This window comes from Nelumbo nucifera, chromosome 4 (genome assembly GCF_055504915.1).
Source record: "Nelumbo nucifera cultivar China Antique chromosome 4, China Antique-T2T, whole genome shotgun sequence".
In the NCBI taxonomy this organism is placed as follows: domain Eukaryota; kingdom Viridiplantae; phylum Streptophyta; class Magnoliopsida; order Proteales; family Nelumbonaceae; genus Nelumbo; species Nelumbo nucifera.
In genome coordinates, this window is record NC_142652.1 from 71,842,980 (window position 1) to 71,859,414 (window position 16,435).

Consider the following 16,435-nt stretch of genomic DNA (forward strand, 5'->3'; position numbering starts at 1 on the left):
ACGGAGCACCCCCATTGACCATACCATGAAGAGTCTGCAATTCCATGGATTTGATCACACGCCTCCTTAGATTGGAGAGGAACAACAATAATGCAAGGAACTTAGTACAAACCAGAAACAATTCAGTTGTCTGCACTCTATAACATATCAATTATACACAATTTTTTTGCATTGGTATCATAGTATTCAATTCAACAAAAAACTAAGAAATATTCAGGTTAGGGGATACATGAGCCCCGAGTTGCCATTGCACTCTCTAGCATATCAAATTTCTACAATAATATATAAGGTCATTTGAATCACAAAAACTTTTATAATAAGATTCAGATAGATCATAACTCATAGAAGAATTTCTCTAATTAGATTCAGATAGATCATAGTATACTGCCTTCTCCGTCAAGTAAAATATATATGCACATGGCATCCTGTTGCAAATTAGGAATATCTCCCATACATATATGTTAAATTCATTGGAAAATGTTCCCATTTTCCATCATGCAGCTAGTATCCATTCCTTGCAGTGTGTGTGCAGAGTTTTTTCTTGCAGGGAATCCCGTTGCCTCTGTTAGTAATATATCAAGTTCCATTATATCAAACATTCGACAAGCTAGATCGAAAGAAAAAGGAAATAGCCATTAAAGAAAAACAATAGATAAATGTGCATTTCGATACCCTTTGCCAAAATCAAAATACCCTTCGCCACCACAAGAGTATACATGTATCTACAAGAAGATTTAAAACAAGCACCTGAATCTAAAGGAGAATAAAAAGATGAAGCAAAATAGATGTTCACCGTAAACATTTAATTTTGAGCATCCTCACCAACATTTGTCACTCTACCTTCATGGCTTAGCTTCTGAATTTCTGATGATGGAAACTGGTTGAGTCAACGATATTTACCAGCACATTCATGGCTCCTAACAGTGTGATGGTATTTATATCTGCATACCTTAATGGATCTTGATGACTGCAGCTATTCATCAACAAATGTAAGTTGTGCCTTTCATGTCATCACAGCAACTGATTGATGGAATTGTATATATATCTTGATGCTTTTTGATGGAAAAATGGTATCCGCACTGAATACATTCACGGCTTCTGATAAATGCAACTGCTTGATGGGATGACTGCAGACAAAAGCTGAAATTTCTTGTACTATGCATCTACAGCATAGTCCTAAAGTCTAATAAGTCAAAACCTATCTGGTACCTTTCGGTAAATTGATACTGGTTTTAATATACAGAAAGGCTTCTTCTTTAAAAGAACACCGGTTCAACCTTAATTCCAATCTTCTCTAACGGCCTACATAGTGTTTCTGTTCCTTTTAGTATAAGCTGATTTCTTGGTCCAGAAAAAAAGGAACACTTCCAAAACCTTGTTGAAAAAGATCACATAACGAAGACAATCCCCTTTGGGATTTGTACATCTCTGTCCTGAGTCCTGACCCCACTTTTCGTTTAACTAATATCCATCAGTACTTGGAGAGAACTTGGCAGTACACCATCATACCATCCTCTTGATAATTTATATAATGGAACTTGTACAGGATCAGATGATTCACCTGAAACTTCCTCGGGGCATCTATGTAGAAGACTTCTTCTGAATAGAGAGAAAAGTTTGTATATTCAATCCAATTGGGCATATTCGTGATGAAGGCCAAAGAACTGATGGATGACTGAAAATTAACATCATTAACCCAAGTCTGACATCTTTGCTAAATTGTTTCTATGATTGAAAAAGCATCCTATGCTGCAATTCTGTAATTCCGGCACTGTGTTTCTCCCTTTAAAGCATTACCTGCTACCTTCCTCCTAACACCCATGAAGTATCAACAATCAAAAAGAAAACTAAGAAGTATCCATATTTGAATCTTCTCGTTCACACTCTTAAAGTCAGTTTCTACCATATTTTCTTTCGTAATCCACTGTGCAAAAGGAGACCCTCGCAACAGTTATCAAATCAAAATAATCATAGCTGTACCTTTAATATCTTCAGGTCCCTTTTCCTACCATAACTAGTCTTGATTAAAATCAAAAGCTAGTTCTGGTAGCAGCATCTGTTTCAGTCTCTACAAGGGCAATGGTGATTGGCTGCCAGCCAGATTGATGAGGGATGATCCACTTTTTGTTGGTAATTGCCATATTCAAAATCTTGAGTACGTCACCCAAGACAAGATCTTTCAAGCACATGTTCCTCAAAATACTAGCTGCTTCATACCTGTTGGGAATGAAATAACAGAGTTGTGATCATAATTCATAAATACAACTCCAGAAAGTAAAAGTAATTCCAAGTATCTTCAAGAAAATACCTGCATTGAGAAGCCATGATTGCAGAACGTCCAACTGGAGAATATAGAAATTTCTGGATTCCATCCCATATTGGTTTTGGATATTGCTTAGGATTACCACCTAAAGGGTCAATGCACTTCCATAACCTCTCATTCTTACCAACATAATAATGTAATGCACCTAAAACTTGTTTGACAACCATTTGCTGTTCAATGGCATAGTCCAGGGCCTTCCTTACATCAGTGTTTCTGTGCTTCGGATCTCCATGTCGAATACAGTCACATATGTTTGCTTCAGTTGGCGCCATCATATCGTTTTTTAGGGTGTTCAAGGCAAGCAAGACAACCCCTATAAGACCTTGTACATATTCAGAAGGCTGTGGGCATCCTGGAGTCCCCCAGACTCCATTACCGGAGACAGCATTCGAACTCATTGCGGAGGATGAGGGAGGACACTCAGGTCCACAAGGAGGGTATCTACTACTCATATTGTCACTACAAAATGGAGGCGTTTTATGCAAAATGTGTCCATTTTGTAGCACATGATTTGGGGAACCCATCATAGAGTTAGGTCTTGGCTCTCCTCCATTTCGTTGCTGAAAACTAGGAGGGGTTTGGATGCTGTTGGTGTACTCAGATATATTTATCCTACCAATATCTTGCACATTTGTAGGAGGACCTGATGTAAAGGGGGGGCCATCAGGCATTGGTGGTACCTGATGAGAACCATAAGTACTAGGATTTGGTGGAAACAAATTACCAGGAGCTAAAGAAGGTTGCATGGGGATGTTGTTTGGCCTTGTCTGTTGAGGATATTGATTTTGGTAATTGATGGGAAAACTATTCCCAGGTATCCATGAAGAATCAGGGTTTCCTGGATGGTGTATAGGAGAAGGCCCCCTTGAGGGCGGTTTAGGCTTATTAGAACTAAAAAATTCATGAGGAGCTTCCTTAAAATGTTTAGGTTGTGTGTATCCAGAGGAGTGAGAATTTCCATTAGTCTGACTTTCTTGAATCCCAACAGGGGCACTTGATGCCCTTGATATGTTGGGTTGACTTGGATTCCTTCGATTTTGTTTCCCTTTATATTTACTATTATCACCACTCCATCCAGTAGTAGAGAACTTTTGACTTCCCAAAGACCAGCCTTCAGAAATTGAATCAGACAGCTTTACATTTAGGGGATCAACAATTGGCTTTTTTAAAACGTCTGAATTGGATATATTGTTATTATTACCAAGCTGTGGTGAACCACCATTTGGAAGCGGAGATCCTCCGGCAAGAAGACTGGTCCACAGCCATACACTCTTTGCTGCGGCAATAAGTGGTGCAGAAGCATTTTGAGGCTGTGCTAGAAGAATATTATATCTCCTCATACGCAATTGATGAAGAGCATTGGAGAAGTCTCGATCACCAGAGATGAGCAAATAATTTGCAGGCGCAGGATTATCGACAGCCCAAAACAGCATGTCCACGAGAATCTTCTTATCACTGGCATCTTTAACACCTGGGAATATTAATACAGAGATAATTAAATCGAAGTATACAATGCTGGATAATGTTTGTTAAGGGTAAAAAATCAGGTAAATTATGCTGGATAAGGAATACACGGAAAGAATTACTTGAGAAACAAGTTAAAAAGCAAAAACAAAAGAGAAACGACCGAGGAGATGAGATGGGCGCAGTAGTACAATAATAGACAACAGAAATCATGTGAAATTTCGAAACGATTACAGAAATTTCACGGATCAATCAGAAAGAACAGAGAGGCAAACAACAACGAAGAGAAACAAATAAAGAAGTATTAACAGATGAAGTCATAAATGAACAAATGAAATAGGGTTGAATTCGCGCTGATGGATAGAACCACATATAGAACAGAGTAATCGGAAGAAGAATTTCAGTTACATCTACAATCATCAACACAAGACGAAAATATACAAAATAACTCAGAAAACATAAAAAAGATCCCGTTCAGACCTCTATGACAAAGACAAACTAAAACCACTTCAATCGGGTTCCTACCACTGATTCACATAAAACTGAATGACCAATAGATAAAAAAGCCAATTAAAAGAAAACGAAATGATCTTGAAAGATAAATTTGCAGAAGGAAGGCAATCGAAGTTAAGGCTTCGCCACGGACGGATCGAATCATTGAAACAAGAAACGAAGCTAGGGTTTTGTGAGTATATACCAGCGGGAACATGATAGAGCGCTACGCCAGTACTGGAGAGAGCGTGCTGCACCGAAGCGGGGAGTCGATTAGTGTCGCCATAGGCAGAAATAGAAACGGGGCCACAGTAGTTCATCTTGGCCAGGGCAGAGCTTATGTTCTGGGCGATCGCGTGGGGATCGCAACCCTTAGGGACCTGGCAGTTCTCTATATCCCACCATACCGACGTCTTAGCCGATACGTATTGTGGCTCCGCTCGCACCACCTCCGTCGGCACCGCGCTGGAGACCGCCGGATATCCGCTTCCACCACCACCCATGGCTCGGTCGATCTATCAAAGGGGTCTCCACTGCCTTCTCTTTTGGGCGCAAGATGGCAGATTACTCCGGCTCTGCTTTCTCTCTCCCCCACTCCGCTGCTGTGGATGTTTCCTTCGCTCTTCTTTTTGAGCGTAAAGTCCGCCTCGGAAGTGGAGGATTAAAGGGACGTGAAGCGCCGATGAAATTACGAATATAGCCCTAAAATGCGGCAACTTCTGATTTCTTTCCTTTTTGAAAGGTCATAAATGCGTCTGTTGGGGGTGGGGATAGCGGATAGATAAAAGACTGAGGGTGGGACCGTAACGTAATCACCGGCGTCGGTCGTTACGACTTACGACTCATTTTCCTCTCTACTTCCCACCCAGTTCCCACCTGAATCCTGAGCCCTGAGGAGAGTCTGCCTCGTCCTGTGCACGGATGTCCTGCTGTGCTGTCCTCCTGTCCTATGGGTTTGGGCAAATGACGGACCCGGTGACCAACACAGGAGGAAACTGCTTGGGCTCTGGGTCTTTCTTATTGACGAAAATAACCCCCTGCCTGATTTGAATCTACCCCTTCCCTGAGTTCCCTCTCTTGTTTCGCTGCCCTTCGTTTCAATTTGAAACCCCTAATTTCCTATTCCCTATTCCGTAATACCCTAATCCCTATCATATATATATATATATATATATATATATATATATATATATATATTTATATATTATTAAAATTAGTCCAGTCATGTCAGCAGTCCTCTCTTGCTTTAAATTCTCTTCTTAATTTTTTATTTTTATGATTTTTTTATTTTTTTAATTTTATATAATTACCCATTTAACCAATAAGAAAATCACATGCGCTTAACTATTTCTAGCAAGCATAAAGAAAGAGGGATTTGTTTTTTGATGTTTAGTTAAGTGGCATCACTTTCCCTCATTTCCTCCTAAATTGTCTCTAATTTTTATTTATCTCCTAAATTATCTCTAACTCCTATTTATTTCTTAAATTATCTCTAATTTAGTATAGAGATTCTCTCCTAAAGTATCTCTAATTCTTATTTATCCTCTCCCCCACTTTTTATCTATATCTATCTAAAGAAAGTTTCAAATAAAAAAAATTTAGAATTATTTAAATGTTATAAGGAAATTATATACTATATCTAAAATATTTATTAAAAATACAAAAAATCAATAGATTTAATAATATTCATATTATTAATAATTCAGTACTTTTACAAAATTTATCATAAAATTATGTAGTAACAAAATAAATTATAATTTTACAAACTATTCAATTTAATTGTTATTTAAATAATAAAAATTAACATTAAAAACAAAACATTATTTAAATATTTCAATAACTAAATATTAAATATAAAACATTAAAAATAGCTAAATAATATAACAAAATATTTAATATTACGTAATAACATTAAAATAAATAAAATTCAAATAATGGAAATTTTTAAATATTTTACATATTATTTAAATATTTAAATAACAAAATATTTAACATGGCAAAATTTTAAATAGTTAATAATAATTTAATATTTTAAAAAATTAATAATGAATTATGTAATATTAGTACAATTATAATTTATGGATTGTTAAATTTAATAAATAATTAATATTTTAAGAATTTAAATAACAATATTATTTCAATAACTAAATAATATTTTAAACAACTAATTTCACTTATATCAATTAATAATTATAGAAAATAACTATCAACAAAATTATATTTATTAGTAATAATTTTACAATAATAGTGTATATTCATTATATATTTATATATACTATAATTAATGTTTATTTTATTTTTAGTAATTATTTATTGTTTTTTATAAATATGCTTTCAATAATTATTTATAGATCTATTTTTATTTTGTTATTTAATAGAAATTTATCAATAATTATTGGATATTAAACAACTATTATTTAACTTTTGAAATTTAATTTATCGTATTTATTGTATTTTTGTTATAAATTTATTTTTAGTAATTATATATTTTTTATAACTTATTGATTAGTAATTATTAGAGATTAAACTATTATTTAAGATTACACTATTTATTGACTAATTTAGTATATTTTCAGTATTTATTATATTTTTGTAATTAGTGTATTTTTATTATATATCTATTATATTTTCATTATAAACTTATTTTCAATGTTTGTGTACGTTTGCTATAAATTTTCAATAATTATTGAATATTAAACTATCGTTATTTATTAGATACTAGACTATGAATTTAGTTGAAATTAAAAACGTTGATTGGTTTAGTTTAGTTGCAAGTTGTTTCACCAACCAAATCACTCTGGTCAAGTCCATAGTTTGTCAATTGAAACCTTGACCATTAGTGAAAACCCACCAACTCGGGTTGTATCGATTTGGGTTTATTTTTGGTTTAGTTTGTTTGTTCAAAAGATTTAGACTTAAAAATTAACTTTAAATTTCATAAATTACAATGATATTATTAAAAAATAAATTACAAAAATTAAATCTATGATATAAAATATTTTAGTAGATTAAGAAATATGGGAATTTTCCTACTTTCCCATATTAAAAAATTAAATTTAAAATATAAAATATTAATATATATTTATTAAACCAAAGCCAATCTAAAATACTAGAAAACCGACTAGCTCAGGTTGAGTTTGGTCGGATTGTTTATTAAAAAATTAAAATATAAAACAATTATATATTCTTATGTATTTCTATTGTTTAACTTTCGCTTAACAAAGCCCATGCATCGTACGGGTCCCCGTCACCATGCCTCTCCCTACTCCATTATCCCCTTCCCACCACTCCCATTAAGCAATGTCACCCAACTTCCTAAAAATATTCGTATAACCTCTCTTCCAAGGTATCTCATTTAAACCAATAGGAAAGTATCATGTTGCCCCGCTCCTTAATCAATTCCTAAAATGCATCCCCCCAATCTATATCCACTTTCCCTCATTTAAAATATTCATATTAATTAATAAATAGCTTTGAAAATTATTAGAATATTTTTGAAATTTTATGAAAATTTATTACATTTGATAGATTTTGGAAAACCATTGAAAAATTATGTAATTTTCATTGCAAATTATTGAAAATTATTAAAGATAAATGACTATGGGAAATGGAAAACTATAATTTGAACAAATAATTACACAAATCATTAAGATAAATTAGTATAGTATTGGAAAAAGGAAATTATTGGTTAGTTTATATTAAAAATTATAAGATAAATTAGTATAATTTTGTAAGTAACCATTTAAAAAGAAAATAAATTATTTAATAAATAAATAAATAAATTTGAATAAATTTTCAAAATTACACAAGTACAATAAATTTTTCAAAATTTTCATAAAATTATATTTTTGAATATTAAAGACAATTTAATGTACTTTTAGAAATTTACCATGTGGTTGGTACTCAATATATCCTTTTGATCATTTCTATCATCAAATTGAATATTGGGTTGACGGGGATAGTGTTTTCAAAACTGGATCAAACTAGATGGTTAGACCGGAAAAATTGGGAAACGGACAAAGTTTCACCTCAAAAATGCTTTTTGTCCAAAAACCGTTTATTTGGTTAGCAAACTGCTGACTTGGACGGTCGAACTGTCAACCCGGACACTAGGGATGAGGCGGGGATGGGGTAGAGTGTCTTGACTATGGGATAGGGAAAGGGATGGGATGCCCTGCCTTGAACCCACCCCGTTGTCATTCCTATATAATTGTTAATTATTAATGGAATTAATAAAAATTTTTGCTTTTATAATTATTTTTATTTATTTAAAGTTAATCTAAATTTCATTTAAAAATAATAAAAATTATTAAAAATACTATAAAATATTAATAAAACTAAATTTATTAAAAAATATTTGTTCATATTCAATTAACAATAATTATTTTTATAAATCAATATTAAATAAAAAATAAAATTATTAAATCTTTTAGATTTTCCCGTGCATTGCACGGATCCCTAGTTATATTTACAACAAAGTCCATCCATCCCTTAATTACCCTTTTCTTTTTTTTTTGGTATTTTTGATGGTAGATATTAGATACGTCCGACGGTCCGAGTGAATCCCCCCATCGGGGGCGTTTGAAACTTTGAATATCGCAACATTACACTAATAACCCCTCTAACACATCCGAATCTGTCTTTCTGTTGAAATTACCAAATATAAGCCTGCAACCCACCCCTCAATTGACCATCTACCTTAAGGTTGAGTGGCCGAAGAAGTTAATTTATCAAAATACCTACTCAAGAATCATATGCGCAAGAGGACATAATTTGAAAATGACCAAAATAGGCAAGATAATTCACTGTTTCTCTTCGAAAAAACCTGTTGAAGTTGAAGGGAAGGGAATTTTTGTTAAATTTCTTTCTATGTTCAAAGTGCAATAGAAAACAAAAAAAAAAAAAAATCTATAAAAATTTGGGGGAATTTAAAAATATTGTTCGAGAAAAAGGTAATTTAGGGATTTAGAAATACTTAAACAGCGACATGAAAATCTTCTTCAAAATTAACCGTCAAGAAAAGGGTTTTATCCAAATTTAAGAATAAAAGGATCTTTGTTGCAAATGAAAGTTTAGAGGATAATTGCCACTATCTAAAAGTATAGGACAAGGTTTTTAAAACTGAATCGGGCAAAAAATCATTCTGGATTCAGTTCCCGGGTCAAATAATTTGGCTATTCGGTCCAAACAAATGACCTGCTTTGAAAAAAATTTGAAATAAAAAACAAAAAATAACAAAAAACCATTGCTCAAGTCGATCGTTTAACCACGAAGATCAGCGATTGACTGACCAAATCAATGATTTTTGACTAAAAAGCAATTTTGACTCCCATTTTTCGGTCCGACCATCCGATCCAGTCCAATTTTAGAAACACTGGTAGTCTGGTATAGGATAATAATTTGCAATTTACCCCTCAATAAAATGATTAATCGTTACTCCATGACGAACACGAAAAAAAGTACATGGTTTACTCATTAGTCATTATTGTACAATAATTGTTTAATTAATGCGGATGCGGGTAGAGAGGATGATACCTGCCTTGCAGATGCAGTTGAGTTGAGAGGAGGACCGGTCCAAAATTTTCTCTCTCTTGCACGTGCCCTTTGTTTAATTTGTTCTATTTTATGTTGAGTGTAAGGAGGTTGTTTCCAAGTAATTTCCTTTGTGGTATGGTTCCTTTCCTCTCTCTCACGGTCCTCGTCGTTCACGATTCCATGATCCCATCCCATCCTACACTCCATGTCCAACTTTCCATTCGGGATTCGGGTCGTCGGAAAGTCATTTTATTATTCGCTAACGTGCGCCTAGACGGTTTAATACACTCCCCTCCTTCTCCTTCTGACCCAGAATCCAAAATTGTCTCCCGTGACCCCAGACCCCAGTGGTGACCCACTAAGGCACTAAAAGCGCTTTCATTGGCTTCTCTTGCGTGTCTATTTATTGGATTAATAAAGTCAACAATAAACTACAAAAATTGATTGCTTAACCTCATGTTTGGGAGTACTTATTTGATAAATTAAGTATATTTAATGAAGAAATACTTATTTCAAAGAGGGATAATATGAGTATTTTTAAAATGACATAACGGATCAAGATGGATTAAAAAGGAAATAAACATTTAAGTGGTGTTTGATAAATCTGAAATATGAAAAGTTAAAAAGATATTATTTCTGTCTGTGAAATCTGAAAAAAGAAGCATTGGTGCTTTTCTACTTTATTATATTTATAAGTTTGTTTTGGATCAACCCTTTATTATCTAAAATTCATTGATTTTACTATTTTATCCCTAGAATATACTATTTAAAAATATTGAGTTCAATTCGCATTATCTCATAAAAAATAATTTTCAACTTTAAAATAATATTGAAACAATACAAATAAAAATAATAAATTAAAAGTTACTAATTAATAAGTGAAACAATTAAAATTAAAAGAAAATAATTAATGACTATAAAAATATTAAAATAATTAATAATTGACATAAATAAAAATTAATGAAATAATTAAAAATTACTAGTTAATAAAAATAATTAATAATTAGTAAAAATATTTTATAATTAATAACTATTATTATTATTATTATTATTATTATTATTATTATTATTATTATTATTATTATTATTATTATTATTATTATTATTATTATTACTCACCCTCTTGAGAGAGAGAACCGCTACCGTTGCAACTTGTAGCGGCGGTGGCGGGAAGATAGGAGAGAGAGAGAGAGAGAGAGAGAGAGAGAGAGAGAACTGTCGCTGTTCAGAGTTGCAATGGTAGTAGTATGAAGACGAGAGAAAGAGAGAGATCGAATGGGGTAGGGGTATTTTGACTTTAGGCCACATCTAAAACACGTCTTAATGCGTTAAATGATGATCCTGAGTCTTAAAATTCCATATCCGAAAAATTTGTTCAGATCATATTTTAGATGCAACATCAAATAAGCATTGCATCTGAAGACGTCTAAAAAATATTATCAAATGCCACCTTACTGAATAAATAATGTCTTAAAAATAAGTTCAAAATTTGGATTTGTTGAATAAGCATTTATTGGGGCTTATTTCCCAAATGCTTATTAGTGTAGTCCATGTTTAAAATAAATACTTATTTGAATAAACACTCTCAAACATGGGAATATGATTCCTCCGCATGTTTATAATAAATCATTTATCAAAAAGTAACTTATGACACAAATTACTTATTATCAGCTATAAGTAAATTTATTTACTCAAACCTATCTGCATATTTTTGATACTTTTAGCCTTCAGGTAAATGCGAATAAGAAAGTAACTTGTCTACACCGAGCCAATCAGCCAAACGCTCCTTTAACTTCACAGTTTTCACTTGAGAATTTTAAATTAAACTTTAAGGCAAAGAGGTGGTGTGTTAGGGGTGTTCAAATTTGGATCAGAAACCGAAAACCAAACTAAACCGAATAATCTAATTCGGTTTGATTAATTTGGATATTAGTTCAGCTCGGTTTTTAATGTGTTAGAAATTCAGTTTTCGATTTCAGTTTGATTTATCTACAAAATTTAATTGAACCAAACAAAAAATCCAACTATTGTACTATATATATCATTGTATATTATATAAATAATTATTTATATTAATTGTATTATATTTTATTAATTTATTTATTATTTTACATATTACACTTTTTTCTAAATCTCTCGGGGCCCAATCGAAATTTTAATTAGTACCAATAATAAATAAAAACACTACTTTACTAATTAGTATTTGGTAATTATTAGTTAAATAACTAGTAAGTGGAAAACCCAAAAAAAGACTGGAGTTGCTGAGTTGGATTAGGAAAAGAGTAATTACCATGGTTTTTAAAATCGAATCAAATAACGAACCGGTCAGGGTCCAGTTCTCGGGTCAAATGATCTAATCGTTCGAACCAAATGAATAGTTCATTCTAACAAAAAAAATAAAAAATAAAAACCAACCAAACCGTTGAATGATTCAAATACCTGGATCAGTAATTTACTGAGCAAATCAACAGTTTTGGGGGAAATAACAGTTCTAGCATAAAACGGGACCAATTTATATTGTCAAAAAATTAAACCTCGATTCGATTCGATTGAGGGATATGACCAAAGGAAATAATCAATATTTAAATCATCAATTTGATCCGAGCTGACCAAATGTACACTCCTAAACCTAATGTGTATTAATAACTTGTAATACTTTTCATTTTTTAATAGATCATATCGAAGGGGGCTACGCAAGATTGGGATAACACGTCCCCAACCATCACAAGATACTTTTCACTTTATTCCTTTACAAGTAAGAATAAAGAGGTCTACTTTACGTAGTTTTTGTTTTTCTGTATGCTTTTAAACCATCAGCTGATTAATAGGACATCTGCTTTTGATAATATATATAGAGACCGTTAAAAAATTAAAGCCATGGATTTGCTCTTCCGTCCCATGTCGTTGCTGAGAATAAAGGAGAAAGTGATGCCCACCGTCTTCATTAAATCCCAACTTTCACAATGGCGAAATCCTCGATCACAAGTCCCAATCTTTCTTTGGCAAAGTTATTGTGAAAAAGAGAGGAGAAAGAGAGACATGCAGAGATCGAAAGGAAAGAAAATCAATAAGAAAATCGTCCTTCCTTCGATCAATGTAACATTGTTGTAACTTGTAACTGATCTTTCTTATTAATAGTGGATGGTAGGTTATTTTTTTCTGGGTACGGGAACTGTATAATTGCCGGATGATGCTGGGGTATATGGATTTTTTTTTTTTAATTATTTGGTGGTGTGGTATACCCGGATCCGCTATAGGGACCGTTTGAATAGTGCAATACCACCCTCTTCTCCAAATTTCATAGTAGCAGAATCGAATTCATATCTCTATTAGTAGGGGTGTCAATGGACCGGCTTTGGGTTGGACTCCGTTAAAATCGAAATCCATTTGGATGGATTGGGCGGACCAATAAGACATTGAATTTGGACGGATTGAACAGACCAATATGACATATTGGATTGGACCTGGTCCATTCATAATGAATTTGAAGGGATGAGAGATCCATCGTATGGACGCCCAAAACTTGTGGAATTAGGTGGGCGAATTTCAAAAATTTTTCTCTCCCTTCAACTGGAAATCGCATTCCCTATTTAGAAAATCATATTTTCAAGGATCAATCTTGAACCATAAACTGAACCAGATCTGAACAAAAGCAATAGGAGAGGATTATACCTGATACGGATAAATAACATCTCCCAATGAAGGTATTCATGCCCAAGGAAGGATCCAAAGATTGCTCCCACTGAAGATGGTGCAGTGTAGGATGGAGCAGAATCAACAGTGTTCTTCTCCAAAAACCTAGTCCTTCGCAAGAAATAGCAGGATGGCACGTGAGCACAGTTTCCTATCAGTCCCTTCACAAGGAACTGATATCAATATCGAATCTTGATTTCTCCCACTGAAAAAGGAGGTCGAACTGGTAGGTGAGGCGGCCGCAGGAAGGAGGCGGCAAGAGAATTTTCACAGGTATGCTGAATTCCCTCTTCTGTGATTTCAACTCTAAAGACTTGCAGTGATATGATGATCTTGTGATCTTCTAAAGGCTGCCGCCCCTTCATTCTTTTGTAACCTTAAAGGATCAACTCATAATCCCATTAGGAGTTGCTGATCCAAATCTTATTTGGATCAGACATCCCTTTAGGTGATAAGGATAAACCCTTATCTTATCTGCAGATTAAATCAACATTCTCCTAATCTCATTAGGAGGTTTCCAGATCTGAACTGGACTCTCTGAGTGGATAGGGTTAAGACCCTATCCTATCTGCTAATTCATTCCAAAATTTGCCCCATATTTAACTACTTAAATTAGCTCAGTTCGAAATGGGCTTTAGGCCCATTAAGGTTATGTGTCCACTTAGCCTTCCTAACTGCTGCCCAGTTGGGCTTCCTTGTATGGCGTGGGACCCAAACATTGATCTACACATCAGCCACATGGGTTCAACTCAGCCTTTGTTACAAGGCCTGGCCGAATACACTGTTATGGACAATGCACCCCCTGAAACCCATCACATGGGCTCTATGGGCCCAACACTTACCCTAAGTGGTCCCTGGGCCAAGCCACCTTGTAACACCTAGGGACTGTGGGTGGATGCAAGATTAGCCCATCAGGTATTACCCTCTATGGTCTTACACTCAACCTCTTAGCCCATAATGATCAAACACTGCCCGACAAGAGATGACCTCTCCTTTGGCTGCAAGGAACAATGTTGCACTCTCTGCTTATATGGATCCCGGGAATTAAAACCTTCTTGCAAATATTTTGGAAACCGTAATATATATATACTTTCATATCTCATATAAAATATATTTTGCAAAAAAAATCTCAACGATCGAAATCGGCTGCCGACAGTCTTGGTTTCCATCAGTGAGAGTGCATCCCCAATCATTACCTTTGTCCGACAAAGGGGCTGATCCTTTCACTATGATCACCCACTCAGATGAATTCTCAGACTGCCCCAATATACCCAGGTTTTGACCCCCGCTAAGGATCTCACTGATTGGTACATCAAAGACAGCCCAATCCGACACCTAGTGTAGTATCATAATCGAGTTTTGGGGTCGGATGTAACTTTCTAGTTTTGCCCATTAATCTCAAGATCCAGGGCAATACTGGAAATCTGGTCTGGTTCAAAGGTTCAATTAATCCTACATTGCATGTGCCTTGGGTCTTACCCTGGCGGCTGAGACAGGCCACCCCAACCGACTTGGTGGCACATCAGTGTCAGCTTTATCAGGATAGGTCTCCCCAGACCGACCCACTGGCTGTGAACATTCTAAACTAACACGAGTATCATTAAGTGTCCAGTTTAAGGGTATTACACAGAAACACACCAAAGGAACATGAATCAAATATGTACTTTATTCATTTACAATAAACTCATAATGTACATTATTCTGATTGAAGCTAAGGCATACAAAAACTGTCTAACAGAATTTATATTAGATTGAACCAATATTTGATCTATTGATGGAAGATAAGAACATAGGTGTCAATGGACCAGGTTTTAGTTGAAACAAATCTAAATTAACAGGAATTTGAACAGATTGGACAGTCTCTGGACCGGTCCAAAATATTCATTGGATTGGATTGGACTAGGTCCATTTGTAATGGACTCTCACATTGGACTGGACCAGATTAGAACAAATCTAGTCCAATTGACACCCCTATCTATTAGGCCTCGTTCATTTTTCGATAAGTTATTTACTAGGGTAAATGTAACAACTTGGGTAAGTTTTTCCTATGAAACACTTATTTGGGTAAGTACATTTACCAAAGTTCTTTTATTTCCTAGATAAATAATGTAATGACCATTCTAACCATAAAAATCCATTATTAGAAGGGACATTTTTGTCCCATTCAAGTGTTGGCAATTTTTTCCATAGGTGGGAAAGTTATTTACCCACCTAAGAGATGGATATATATCACTTACCCAATAACCCAGGAAAATCAACTTTCCTGGTCCCCTACTGGATGGCAGATGCATTATGACAACCCAGCTGCTTCAACTCCATAGAAATTAAGTTGTAGTTCTCCTCTTATCTTCATTGGCATTTCAATCTTGTAATGAGGAACCATTAATACGTTGATCTTGATGATACTTTGCTCTTAATTAAGAAACCAGGAACTGTGTAGGACATCCATTACTTCCCTTCCCCTCTATTCTGTGAAGAATATGAATACAAATGTGTCTTGATTTCGGCAAGTATGATTTCAGTCCGAAGGTGAATTCATTTACATGATCATTTAACTATTAACTAATGAGGGTGTTCTTCAAATGTGAATTGTTTTTCATTTTGTGAGTTGCAGTCACAAATCTTTCTTTTTTTTTTTGGGTAAAGAAACAAACACAGCAACAAACAACAGGAAAGAAAGAAACACAATCAAATACATACAGATCAGACTCCAATTAAGGTGGTTCCCAACTATCTGGGCTTGAAATCGCTCCATCATCTTTCAACAGAGGAACTAACCAAATTGGGGTCTTCTCCAAGCTGAAATGCAACCTGACCTTCCTTTCTGAGCTAGTTCATGCGCAGCACCATTTTTAGATCTACTGCAATGCTTAAAAGAGACATCAAAATCCAGCAAGGAATACAGGTCTTATAAAAGATGCCAAACCA

At 34.3% G+C, this 16,435-nt stretch overlaps 1 protein-coding gene across 2 annotated transcripts; it reads right to left on the reverse strand.

The window, feature by feature from the left end:
* Positions 1 to 612: 612 nt before the first annotated feature.
* Positions 613 to 4,921, reverse strand: LOC104611264 (uncharacterized). 2 transcript variants are annotated; one of them, XR_737601.3, is made up of 4 exons: positions 4,485 to 4,921; positions 2,309 to 3,794; positions 1,981 to 2,217; positions 613 to 1,811 (listed from the first exon to the last, which is right to left on the reverse strand). XR_737601.3 is itself a non-coding variant. In XM_010278252.3 (3 exons), exons 1-3 carry the CDS (start codon positions 4,780 to 4,782, stop codon positions 2,031 to 2,033), a joined length of 1,971 nt encoding a protein of 656 aa, XP_010276554.1. In that variant the 5' UTR covers positions 4,783 to 4,921; the 3' UTR covers positions 613 to 2,030. The 2 variants fall into 2 exon arrangements, 1 of the variants encoding a protein (XP_010276554.1); XM_010278252.3 differs by having other exon boundaries at positions 613 to 2,217.
* Between the last annotated feature and the right edge of the window lie 11,514 nt (positions 4,922 to 16,435).

What these genes read in the sequence shown, in the direction of transcription:
- LOC104611264 (XM_010278252.3), bottom strand. Translation starts at nt 4,782, where the DNA reads ATGGGTGGTGGTGGAAGCGGATATCCGGCGGTCTCCAGCGCGGTGCCG. An exon ending in GCTCTATCATGTTCCCGCTG is followed by an intron (nt 3,795 to 4,484) that starts GTATATACTCAC and finishes TAATATTCCCAG; the next exon opens with GTGTTAAAGATGCCAGTGAT. An exon ending in ATCATGGCTTCTCAATGCAG is followed by an intron (nt 2,218 to 2,308) that starts GTATTTTCTTGA and finishes CATTCCCAACAG; the next exon opens with GTATGAAGCAGCTAGTATTT.